Source organism: Octopus bimaculoides, chromosome 4 (genome assembly GCF_046866305.1).
Source record: "Octopus bimaculoides isolate indiv1 chromosome 4, ASM4686630v1, whole genome shotgun sequence".
NCBI lineage: Eukaryota > Metazoa > Mollusca > Cephalopoda > Octopoda > Octopodidae > Octopus > Octopus bimaculoides.
Genome location: NC_142931.1, coordinates 133,196,464 through 133,209,686, shown reverse-complemented (window position 1 = coordinate 133,209,686; position 13,223 = coordinate 133,196,464). Strand labels below are relative to the sequence as shown.

Below are 13,223 nucleotides of genomic sequence, written 5' to 3'. Positions count from 1 at the left end.
CACCGAATCCCATGGATCTCGTAGCAGTTATTCCGCTGAAAGTTGTGCCTCAAGTCCAGCTGTGGAAATTCCTATTGGGTAAGTAGTTTTTTTTTTTTTTTTTTAATAACTGTTTACCCCCGGTCAGCCTTTATCAAAGGTGATCCAGCTGCAACCATTTCATTTTGTTTCTCTAGTCATATATTTTAACGTGACCATCGTTCCCTAAGACAACAAAACATTCAGAGGTTTTCTTGTTGACCTCGTACTATTGTTTTCTGTACATGTGGTTATATAAGCTGTTATATAAACTGTTCTTGTCTGGCTGATACAAAGCTTGTGTTAGTGTGTCTGTATAGACTGACAAACCTGTTATCTTCATGTGATCGTTCAGGATGGCCTATAGCTGTTCTCTTTGTAGGCTACAGGATGACCAATAACTGCTGCCTTTTTGTGATCTTATTGGCTGAACAACAACTGCTATCTTTTTGTGGCTGTATAGGCTGGCCCATAGCTGTTTTTGCCAGATTAACTGTAAATATTCTAAGGTGATCTAATTCACTGCCTAGATTAACACCAGTTCCTTTTGTGAAGTCCACTCTTTTGCAACGTATTCAGACCAGCTCTCGTTATATTAACGTACTGCTGCCTATTGCAGTAACCTTACAATCATGTTTTCTTTCCCTCAAACAGTTCGTTCAAAAAGTCATGGAATTTCCTCTTCCCTGTCTGAACCATATTTTCTTTTTTATGTCCGTTGGGCCATTTATTGTTGTCATATGGCTGTATTGATTAAATTAGTGCGGTGTTAGTAGTATATCTTAACACTTCAAAGATCCTTCTATTTGAATTCCTCTGATTCATTTTAATTCTATAATCTCTGTAATTGCCTCAAGTAAACAATTATGCCACTGCTAAAAGCAATAAAGATAGAAGGAAATGTAAACCAGCTGTGTTTTACATGAGTTACCTACCTTGGTTCTTGCAGGGGAGATAACTCTATTCATCGATTCGATTTAATGTGTATTCTTGTAGGTGTGTGTGTGTGTGTGTGCGCGCGCGCACACACTCACACTCACATTTTACGTGATAAAAAAAATTTTTTTTTATTTTTTCCAAACTAGATCTATATAAAATTTCTCTTAAACAAAAAAATTGGATAAGGAGATTCAAACTGAAAAGACCACGATCCCTGTTATTAGCTCTTCCCAAAAATATGACCTCACTTAATACAGGGGTTCCAAGAAGTGTCACAGACCTTATTTGTATTGTTTTCTCTCATGTTTCTCTTACGTAGGTCTTACCGTTGTCGCAGTAGTGTCCCAACACCAGACAGTTTACGAGGCAGTTATATAGAAGACTACGTCCCAATGCATCCTGGCGACCAGTCCTCTACTCCTTCAACACCTGAACAATATGGTAAGTTCATACTGCATCCTGGTCTCTGTCCCTCTATCACTTTGTCATGCTGTCTCTCACTGAGTGTGCAGGTGTTCATGTTTGTTCCTCCTCTCTCTCATTCTCTCTACCTTACCGTGTTTCTGCCCCATCCTCTCTCTCCAACATTATTGAATTATCTAACAGTTGTAACTAATGTCTTCAATTTTTTAGGTTCAGCTGGTTCTAACTGGGGAGAAACAGGGCAGTTTGAAAATTATATTAACTTCCAACCGAGTGCATCTACCACAGCCTCTGAGATGACAGATAGTTATGATGCATGTATGGACCTATCACCCGGCTCACAGAAAAGTGAACGAGGTAACTCACATCTAATAAGTCTGCTTAACTTGACCTATGTTGACCATCTTTTGAATTTCAACTATAAATGCACTGTACTTACCTTAGCATTGAGTACACCCTTCTTTGACTGTACAAATTATTAATACTAAAGTTATTGCTACTGATGTGTGTGTATGAGAAACATGGAAAAGTAGACACTAAAAATGAATACGTGCATGAGTTTGTATGTGATATATATGTTGGAGTACCTGACAAAATTTCTAGTGATATTCAGTTATGTCCCTTTGTATTTTGAATTCAAAACCCCCCAAAGTTGACTTTGCCATTAATCCTTTCAGGGTGAATAAAATAGGTATCTGTGAAGTATTGATCTTAGATTTAGTTGACTCTACTTTTCACTTGGAATTATGGGATCCTGTGACAATTTTAGAAGTATATAAAACACAGGCATGCGTGCGGGCACACACACACGCACGCATGCAAATCTCTGTGTGTGTATATGTGTATTTTTTTCTTTTAGCCAAGAGGAACGAAAGTGCTCATGTCCTTTTTAGGGACCTTGTGACTGATGGAAGAAGTGAGGTGGGGGGGGGGGAAGCCATTGTGGCCTCCGAATAAACTATTTACGTCTCTGGCTTTGTACTCATATCAGTTTCTTTTAACTTAAGTCAAAAACTGATTTAGTTTTATTTTGAAGTACGCAGAGAAATGGATGTTGCAGTGTCACATTTATTTTATTTGCTGTTCATCTCTTACTGAGGTTTTCTCTAGCACCCCATCATTACCATCTTATGTATCTTCTCTATAGTGAGACACTTCGTGTCCTTGATATAAAGCTGTCTCTTCTCCCTCTCAGAGCCCCTCCCTGCTCTCCCCACTAACTCAAAGGAGCTTTTTCCCCATTCCTTATTCTTTTTGTCTTGCTAATGAGATTACTTGGCAATCTCATTTGTGCCAATTGCATGAAAAAAAAGTACCCACTGCACATGCACACTGTAAATTGGTTGGCTTAGAGCTTCCAACCACAGAAACCATGCCAAAGCTGAAATGGAGCACAAAGCAACCTTGCAGTTCACAGGATTATGTCAAACCATCCAACCCGTTCCAGCCTAGAAAATGGGCGTTAGATAATAATAATAATAATGATAATAATATATTCCAACTAAGTGAAGTGTGTTAGCATAAAGAAAAAAAGAAACTAGCAATGAACCTGCCTCTTGTACTACTAAACCATGCTGACGTGAGTTTTCCTGGCTTTCTTTTAGACTATGGCGGTGATGTAAGTTCTTATGTGATGATGGAGCCAGGTAAAGCGGTTTCTGTGCCACAGCAGACACCTCAACAGCAGCAGCAACAACAGCAACTCTCCCCTCAGGCTAGTAGTCCAGTCAATGACGCTCCCTATGTTGATATGGGGCCTACAGGCACAAGTTTACCCACTGTTAAAGAAAGTGGAAGTAAGTGGTATTTTGTATTTTTTATGGAAAAAAATTGTGTTGTATGTTTGTGTGTTGTGTATGTGTTGTGTGTTGTGTATGTGTTGTGTGTTGTGTATGTGTTGTGTGTTGTGTATGTTTGTGTGTTGTGTATGTTTGTGTGTTGTGTATGTGTTGTGTGTTGTGTATGTTTGTGTGTTGTGTATGTGTTGTGTGCTTGCACGTGTGTGTGTGTATGTGTTTATGTGATGTGTATGTATGTTGTGTGTGTTTCTTATTGTCATTAAACCTATTACTGTCCCTTCTACCATCAGAACAACTATCACCACTGACTCTTCTCTCTTATTTTCTGCAGGCCCAGAAGAACATTATCTCCAAATGACTCCACCTGGCCACAGTCCCAAAGGTAGCAGCAGCTTACGTCCTAATCGTGGTCACAGTTATCTGATATCTGATGAGACTATATCTGTTGAGAAGGATATACCAAAACGTTCTTATTCAGTTGGATGCAAACCTCAACCAAAGACGGTGTTGAAGCCACAAGGTTGTGATGCAAAACTAGCTATGTTAGGAATGATGGATAACAGTCGATGTTCCAGTGCCCCACATCTGATCTCACAGAAACAAAAGTCCTCCAACACATCATCCAATCACTCGCTTCCTTCCAACAGTCCACCTTGTGGCTCATACAAGTCGGAAGATTCTGATTTTTCTGAGTTGGAATTTGGTCGTCCTCGCACAGCTAGTGATAGCTATGGATGCAGGCCAAGAGCGTCCAGCTTGGGAAAATCTTTGACTCAGGGTCATCGTCCAAGATCGTCTAGTCACAGCTCAAGGTGCTTTAAACGGAGCTCTTTTGAATCGGTAAGAACTACTTCAGAAGAACTTCTTCGCAAAATGTCCCAGGAATCTTTACAAAAGGATCCTTATTCATTAGCTTTCTTACCTGGCCCTGATGGCACACATTGGAAATACCACAGTAAAAAGAACAACGATGCCATAGAGATGGGGAAGAATAAAGGGAGCATGTCTAAATCTTTTCACGCACATCTTCCAGTAAGTTCCATGTCAAATACAGGTGGAGAAATGTCAACTTACCTGGAGATGACTGGTTTCTCATCCAGTCCAAAACATTCACCTGTGTGTGATGTAATTAATATGAAAACTAACTCACCTGTGATGTCAATGAGCCTGGGAGAATATTCCAGCTGTCAATGTTACCCATTTGATAAGTATTATGGACAAAGGAAAACTGATCACTCCCTTAAACCAGGGCCTGTTCCTGACAAGGTAGTTTCTCATATAAAATCTAATTCTGATGATGAATCAGACTCAGGTAGTAATAGTTGGCACAAAGATGTCGATCGGTATGTACCATGTACGCACTCAGGGTTTTCAGAAAGGCTAAGTCTACGTTCTAAAACTGAACGTGTCCCATCTGATTTGGGTGTTAGACGCACAAAGAGTGTCTCTCATGATAACAGGTCTCAGGCATTGGCAACCCTTCGTAAGCAGGAAAGTGCTGGGGATCCTTATTTTAACATGGATTTTCCCAAACCGATCAGGCCCCCATATGATGAAAGTAACATTTCTTGCCCTAGTTATGGGCTTCGAAACCATAAAGAAAAGCCTTCTGATGTAGAAGATGCCTATATTGAACTCTCTTACAACGCAAGCAATGCCATGAAAAAATATGACAATGATACACTTTCTAAAAAAGTAAATGATAGCTGCACTTCTCGGAAAGAGAAATTTGACAGTGACATTATATTGGGAAAGTCTGATGCCAAAAGGCCTCAGAGTATGTTCAGTTCTAATTTTGATCCATTTTTCTCAAATTCTTTTCCTTTCAACTGTGAAAAAGCAAAAGCTGCTGAAATTGAGCCTTACGTTGTGTTTGACCCCAGACAGCAATACAGACACGAGCCTTCATCTGCTCCATGTACTGTTCCTTCGGGCATTGAATATATACAAAGTCTTTCCACTTCTTGCAACGATAACCTTCAAAGTACAAAAAGATGTAATCGTGATACTATGAAAGTGATTCACAAACGACATTCATCAATGCCTGTGAAAACTGACCTTTACTCCCCACCTGCTGCATCTAGTTTTGCCCAATATACAGCACCTTCCATAGACTCTTGTAAGACAACTTCCACTTCATTGCATGCAAAATCTGCCTCAACATCAACCTCTCCTATCAGTTGTCCAACTGAAACTGAAAATGCAGAGTATTTTAATTTGTCATTCGGTCAAGCACCAGGTAGAAATGAGAAACCTTTGAACCCAATGTCATGGTCAAACTGCCATGAAGAGCAGACATATAAGAAACCCTTGAGGCAGAGTAGTTGGCTGGTAGATACAGATGAGATTTCTTCCAGTGAAAAGGAATCGACAAGATTGGGGAATCCCAATCCAGTTCTTTCTCAAGAAAAACTCTCTGAGGTTCCCAAAAATGTTAGTGAAACTGGTTCAGATGAAAGCCGACAGGAAGATAGAAATGTTAATCAGTGCTCCGAAATGATGTCTAACATGAAAATATTAGACCAGTCTAACCACACGGCAGAGAATTCAGAAAGTTTTGTTAATGTTGAGCGAAGGCCTTCAAAGAAAAGTGATGGGGAATGTTTCAGATCCTCCAAAAGTGACAGCCACTCCTCTGAACAGTCTTTCATGACAAAAAACAACAGTTGTTCAAGTATTGCTTCTGACTCGGCACAACCGAAAAAGTCTGAGAGTTTGGGACTGCAGGGCCGTCACAGCTATACAGAAGTTTGTTTGATTCCACCCATAACAGGCAACCCTCTGTCTTCTTTAAAACATAGCTCAAGCTGTGAGACGGAACTGAACTATGCTTCTCTTGAATTGAGCTCAACAGAAACACTAACAGAATGTTCAGACCTTCACCAGAAGTCTCCAAATTCCATTAAAAGTCGCCATTCTTCTGGTGCTGAAGAAAAAAGTGTTTCACCTCTGACCTATGTGGAGATAGATTTCCCCAAAACTGAATCGCTTCAAAGACAAAATTCTAATCAAGAGGTGAAGTTTACTCTTTGACATTGTCTAACATCTGATAGTTCGCTCACGTAGCAGCAATACACAGAACACAGCTGGTGTTTGATCATGATTTCACAGTGGGATGTTGGTAACGTGATTGATTATTGCATTTACCAATCTGCCTTGATTGCTATATGCTTCCTATGGTAAGCGCTCAAGACTCTGGACATCTGACTGACCAGTTCTTTAAGGTTTATAAATAACTTGTAGCTATTCTTTTGAGAAATTGTTACAGTGTTTCTCATGGACAGCTTTATTATGTTGTTTTTATTTGACTTTTAATTTTTTTTTTAGAAAAACAAATCCTTAACACAAACAGGTCCCACTTTTATTGTCATCCCCCTCCTTCCTCTTTCCAATTCTATTTTTATCAATTTGAATTTTTTTTGCTTAAATTTCAGTTTACTTTTTTTTTTTTTTTTTTGTTTCCTCCATATTCCAAGTGTCTGTCTCTCTGTGCCCCTGTGCAAGTTTTTCTCTCCCATCTCTGGAACTAAAACGGAATAATTTGTTTTAGGTTTTTTTTTTTCTTTCTTTTACAAATATTCCATATAAAATAAATTTTTGATATTACCAATTTCAAGGTAAGAAGACAAGGGAACAGAAACTTTTGCCTACCCAATCTGTTAGATTAGGGTTCTGACGCCCACACAAAACAGCAATGATCCTCCTCACACATGTGCCCTCTTTTAATTAATCATTTTCCTCTACATATCTGCAATAGGTATTAACGCCAATACCTTCCTCCCATCACTGACTTTCGCTTGTACAATAATTGTCGGTGAATTAAGCCTTTTGTAAAATACACTGTCCATGTGTTTTAGTTAATTTTAAAAATAATAGTTTGGAACATTTAGTAAAATAAACCAACTTTTCTCTGTGGACTTCAGCTTATATAATTCTTCCATATAATTATGATAGGTTTAAATTTAAGCAGTCTTTAAAACAAGCAGTTTTTGTATCATAAAACTAAGGGAAATCTCGGGCAGGTTGGTATCAAAAGGGTTGAAAGTTGTATAAATGACTTTAAACCAGGCAGTTTTCTTTTATCATGATGTCTTGGTAAGATAGCTTGTTTGCATTGGGTTGTTGTGATGTGAGATTAATATAGATTGGGCTGGGTTGCAGGTGTTGTTATCAGGAAATGAGTTGTGAGCCTTTTTGTAATAAATTTATTTAATGATAGGCTATGCACACACACGCATACACATTCTTTTATTCATTTCAGCCATGCAGCTGCAGTCATGTGTCTGTGTGTGTGTGTATATATATAAATTCACATACACATATATAGCGTACATAGATTTTTAGAGAGTCACTGGTAGTGACTTAGGATAAGGATTGACTTTTCATGGTATCTAAATTCTACAGTCATTAGTGGTTTACTCAAGAGACTGGAATGAATTGGTCTTCAATGAATATTGAGATGTGAGTTTATCTAGAACTCTCCTATGTACTGCCCTTGATGTGTGTGGCAAGAGGTGAGGAAATGGAGTTTATGGTACTTACATAAAGATGTGCTCTAAAGACAAAGGATTCTTCATAACATGGTCGCACAGGCACCAAGAATCATGTGCTGCTCTCTAGAGAGTTGCTCAACCTCTGTGCTTGTTCCAGCTTGCTTGGCAAAAGTTGAGGTCTGTGTTCTTCAGTTGCCCTTGACACTCTGCACTTGATCTTTGAGGGCTTTGCTTATCATTCGAGAAAAGTGCACAAATCTCATGGACATTCACTTTTGTGGTGTAATCTCCTGCAAAAGCAACCAACTCTTTTAACTTTTGACCAAGAAGTTTCCAATGATTTTTGTCTTGAATGAAACCCTGTGTAAAAGGGCCTTTGCCTCTTGTCTAAGTATTACTTTCATTGAACTTTCACCTTCTCCAGATCTCATTTACATCTAATTCTAGATCTCCTGATTAGGGTTTACCTGCATCTAAAATGTCTGTATCAGCAGTCATTTCAGGTCCTTCAGTTCTGTGAATTCTCTTTCTACTTCATTATTGGAAAAACATGTGGTTACACCTTTCGCAGAATCAGTTATTATTAGTAGATGAATTGTTATAACCACTATTTCATAATCTACTCCATCTAATTAGATTGCATTTGAGGCTCTTCTCTCCCCTTGTAAGGCCATCTGCATTGTAAAATAATTATTTTCTGTGATGGAAAATGGTGAACTTGGCTCTATTTCCATTGATTGATAATATGGTAAGTAATGGTCAAACATCAATTTCCTCATCAGAACTAAAGATGGTTCTTACTCCTAGTACGATGTTCTTATGAAAAAAAAAAGACATCTCTTCATTGTCTTGGGACTGTAACCTTTGACCTTTGAAGCAAATCTCAGTACTCCTAATGTAGCACAGTCTTTGTATCATATTGACAAGTAACCAGGTCTGATTCCAGCAAGCAGATCATCTTGAATTGTTTTTACAAACATGTCTATTCCTGTGATGAGTCTTTTGAAGTTAGGATTCATTGAATATTATTTACCTACCGCTGCCACAGCAAAAAAAGCTTGGAAGACCTATGTTTCCAAGAGAAAATCCAGTCAAATGGACAGCTTCCTCTATAGCCTCCTGAATTTCCATGGAGATTTTAACAGCATAGGCTTTCTCCAGTCTGTACAGAGGAATAATCCATGATCCATCAGTGAAGTGCTATACTTTTCTAGTTGGGGTCACCAGTATGTTGTGGTAAGATAGCTTGTTTGCATTGGGCCACCTTTGTCTCGTGGATAGTTGCCTGGTTGTGGTGAGTGAGAGATTATTATGGTTTGGGCTGGGCTGCATGTGTTGTAAACAGGAACAAAACTTGCAAACATTTTGTAATATATTTATTTAAAGAAAGGCTCTATGTATGTGTGTGTGTGTGTGTTTGTATGCACAAATTAGACATATATATATATATACATAGACATACATACATACACATACAAACGTTAATATGGATACATTTTCCCCCTCTTTCCATATGTTTATTGTTCCCTAGGTGAGGGAACTCAGAAAAAAAATGGAAGAATCTTTGACATTTCAAGCCTACACTGTTCTACAGAAAGGAATGAGGAGAGAAAACAAATGGAAAGATAGGGAAAATATCTGTATTAACATTTACACAAATTAAATTGCAATGTGTGTGTGTGTGTGTGTGTGTGTGTACACATGGATTTTCAGATACTCACTTGTAGAGATACTTTGGATATAAGAATCAACTTTTCATAGTGTCTAAATTCTATGGTCATTACTCAAGGGACAGGAAAAAATTGGTCTTGAATCAAAATTCAGGATGTGAGTTTATCAAAAGGTCCTCAAGGCTCTGCCCTTGATCTCTATGGGGAGACTTGAGGAAAATGAATCTATGGTAGTCAAATGATTCTTCCTAACATTGTCACACGAGTACCAAGAATCATGTGTTGCTCTCTGGTGGGTCTCAACTTCTGTGATTGTTCTGGCTTGTTTGGCAAAAGTTGAGGTTTGCATTTTTAAATTGCCCTCAACACTGCGTTTGATCTTCAAAGGGCTTTGCTTATCACTAGAGAAAAGCTCACAAATTTCAAGGACATACACTTTTGTTCTAACTTTGTGACATAATCTCCTGCAAGACAATTAGTTGATAAATAAAACATGCACATGACAAATGTATGCGGATGGCCTGATAATTTAGAGAATTAGGTTCATATCCTAAGTCTCACTACACTTTCATTAAACTATGGGTAGTTTCAGGCAAGTTGGTATAAAAAAAGGAAAAGTTAGAAGTTGTAATATTAACTTGGTTGTTAATTATTTAGTGTACTCATTAATTACTGCTTTGTGATCATTTTTGAAGAGACCATTAGTAACTGTGATCCAATGAAGGAGCCTCTATATAGTTTCCTAGACCTGCTAAATATATCAGCCAAATCTCCATCAGGACGCACAAAAAGACAGTATCATCATAGCTGCTATGCCTTTCATCATATTTCTACTCATTAGGGACTGACCTAGGGCTAAACAACGATCCTATCCTATATTGGGATCATTGTTAGTGATAATTATGTGATTTTTTTTTTAACCATACATAAGCTGGTCATTTAAATATTTTTTTAACTTCACTAAAACAATTACTTGATTAGCAATTTATGAATTTGGGGGTTTGATAAAAATGCTCTTATATTAGTAAGTCACAATATCGTTTGATTTCTTCTGCAGAAAGTTGGCAACAAATTTACTGAAATGTCTTGGATTATGGGAGTGTTGCACCAGATAAAAACTGGTTTTTAATTGACATGGACCAATCAAGTTCATTTTACAAAACATTTTAGGGTGAGGAATTTAGCTTGTATATATAATTAACTTTTGAAGGATTTTTTTTTTTTTCTTTTCATCTTCTGTTACAAAGTGGTGTTACCGACCCCCTTCTGTTTACAGAGTGCTGTTACTGCAAATTTGTGTGGGTGTATAGGTGGTCTATCTCTTATATTAATAGAAATTTGATTGGTTGAAAGGATGTTTGTTCTGGGTATTACTGGCTATTCAGAAGACAGTTGAACAGTTTATATAAACTCTAAATACTGTCTCCGGTGGTTCAGTAGAATGGAAAAAAAATATTAAAATATATTTACAATAGTGACCCTGTTGTCTATTTCTTTTCCATCTCTTCAATTACTATGTTGGATTTTTCAAACAAGTTTTTGCTACCACCAAAATTATGCTTGGTTTTTGATAACTAATCTTTCATAAAAGATTATAATTGCGGTTATTATTATTATTACAATTATTATTAAGGGCGGTGGGTTGGCAGAATCATTAGAGCTTTGGACAAACTGCCTTGCAGTATTAGTTCTGGCTCTCTACATTTTGAGTTCGAATCCCACCGAGGTCAAATTTGCCTTTCATTTCCTCCAGGGTCAATAAAATAAAAGTAGTCAAGTACTGGAGTCACTAGTATCAACTGTTCCCCTCCTCCAAATTTCAGGCTTTGCGCTTATATTAAAAACCATCATCTTCATCATCATCATCATTATTATTACTACTTCTACTATTTGGGCAGTGGATGATTTTGTCAGAACTGTTAGTGTCAAACTAAATGCTATGCAGTATTTAGTTATGACCCTTTGTTCTGTGTTGAAATTCTATCAAGATTGACTTTTGCCTTTCATCTTCCATCTTCCTTGGGTCAATGAAATAAGTACTTCCCGGTAATCTGCTGGGGGTTGGGTGGGATAGATGCAATCAATTATTAACTGCCTCCTTCCTCTTCCCATGTATGGCCTTGTGCTCAAGTTAGAGATCAATGTTTTAATTAATATACTTATTGCAAAATCATTAGCATGCTGGACAAAATGCTTAGCAGCGTTTTGTTTGTCTTTCTGTTCGGAGTTCCGATTCCATTGAGGTCTACTTTGCCTTTTGTCCTTTCAGGATTGATTGAAAAAAAAAAAAAAAGTACCAGTTGACTACTGGGTCAATTTAATCATCTATCCCCTCCCCTAAAAATTTCAGGCCTTGTGCCTACAGTAGAAAGGATTATTATTACAAATTCAAATTACGACAATACGTTTGTCGTAATTTGAATTTAACATATGAGAGCGTCTCATAAAGCGAGATTTATATATCTTAATTTGCAGAGGAATTTGTAGTGGGTAGTTTAGCTTAATCGGTCAAAGCATCGTGACATGTAATCACGAGGATGTGAGTTTGAGTTCACAGCTAGCCACCTACACTTTTCTCTGCAAAATAGGGATAGTTTATCCTGTTCAGGCTATATTATTAGCATTATTCTGCGATTGATTATTATTATATTTATTAAGGCAGTGAGCTGGTAGAATCAGTGGCACACATTAGACAAGGTGCTTAGCAGTGTTTCATCCATTTTTACATTCTGAATTGAAAGTCCACCAAGGTGGACTTATCTGATCAACCTGAAACGATGAAAGGCTAAGTACCGGTTGAACATTGAGGTTGATGTAATTGACTAGCCCCCACCCCCCTCCCCATGAATTTTCAGGCCTTGTACCTATAGTAGATAGAATTTATTATTAACTTCTTTTTTTAACACACTTCCCCATCCAATTTTAACTGTGAAGATTTTGTTTCAAGTTACTGCTGGAAAAAGAAAAAAAAAAAAAAAAAAAAATCCCACAGATGTTAGATTTTTTTTAGATCCTGCCAACATTCAGGTGGCTGATGGGTGTTTGGTGTTGCTGGTCATTGCAAGGATTTCTAGACAAGAAAACAGGAAAGCTGCTTGGAAATTTTTGTAAATAAAAAGATAAATAAATAAAATAAAAAGCTTAAAAACTTTTAGTAAGTTGGATGTAGGTATGCAGTGTACGGTGTAAAAACTTGAGTTTGGAACCAACTGACCCAAGAACTGATGTTTACAGGCTCTTTTTCTCTCTCTATCTCGCTCTCTCTCTCTCTACCTCCTCTTCTTCAACATCCCTTCCCATCCCGTGATGTCTTTGTTCAAAACTAGCCTTAGCTCTTGGCATCATTCAAAAAATGCTACCTCATCAGAGAGTTCTAGGTTTTAAGTTGTGATTCGAATGAATAAATAAATGAATAAATTTAACAAAATATTCAAACAAACAAAAAAAACAAGAATTATTTATAAAGATTAATTTTTTGAAGATTTTTTTTTTTCTGATTTTCCTCCTCCCCCATTTTTCTTTTAAATTTTTTTGATTTTAAATTAATAAATTAATTTCACTTTCCTGAAGAACTTGTATTGTCTTATTTTTCTGTTGTAACATCTTTGGCATGCCAACAGTGGATCTGTGTGGATGTAAACAAACAAACAAACATACAAGTTTGTGTGTGCAGGTGTAGCTGCCTGGTAAGAAGCTTACTTCCTAACCACATGGCTCTGGGTTCCGTCCCACTGCATGGCACCTTGGGCAAATGTCTTCTATTAAAGCCTTGGGCCTTGAGAGTGGATTTGGTAGATGGAAACTGAAAGAAGCTCCGTGTGTGTGTTAGGTTTGTCCCCCACCACCACTGCTTGACAACTACTACTGGTGTTTATGTCCTT

General features: G+C 37.5%; 1 protein-coding gene across 2 annotated transcripts in view; it reads left to right on the top strand.

Moving 5' to 3' along the window:
• LOC106876466 (uncharacterized) overlaps positions 1-12,911 on the top strand; it is a 90,043-nt gene extending 77,132 nt beyond the window's left edge. For both annotated transcript variants that reach the window (XM_052967503.2, XM_052967502.2), the window contains 5 exons: positions 1-78; positions 1,277-1,398; positions 1,591-1,737; positions 2,985-3,176; positions 3,511-12,911. The exon at positions 1-78 is cut by the window's left edge and continues 48 nt beyond it. In XM_052967503.2, coding sequence (XP_052823463.1) covers positions 1-78; positions 1,277-1,398; positions 1,591-1,737; positions 2,985-3,176; positions 3,511-6,212 — 3,241 coding nt within the window. In that variant the 3' untranslated portion in view covers positions 6,213-12,911. The remainder of the gene's footprint in view (positions 79-1,276; positions 1,399-1,590; positions 1,738-2,984; positions 3,177-3,510) is intronic.
• The last annotated feature ends 312 nt before the right edge of the window (positions 12,912-13,223 follow it).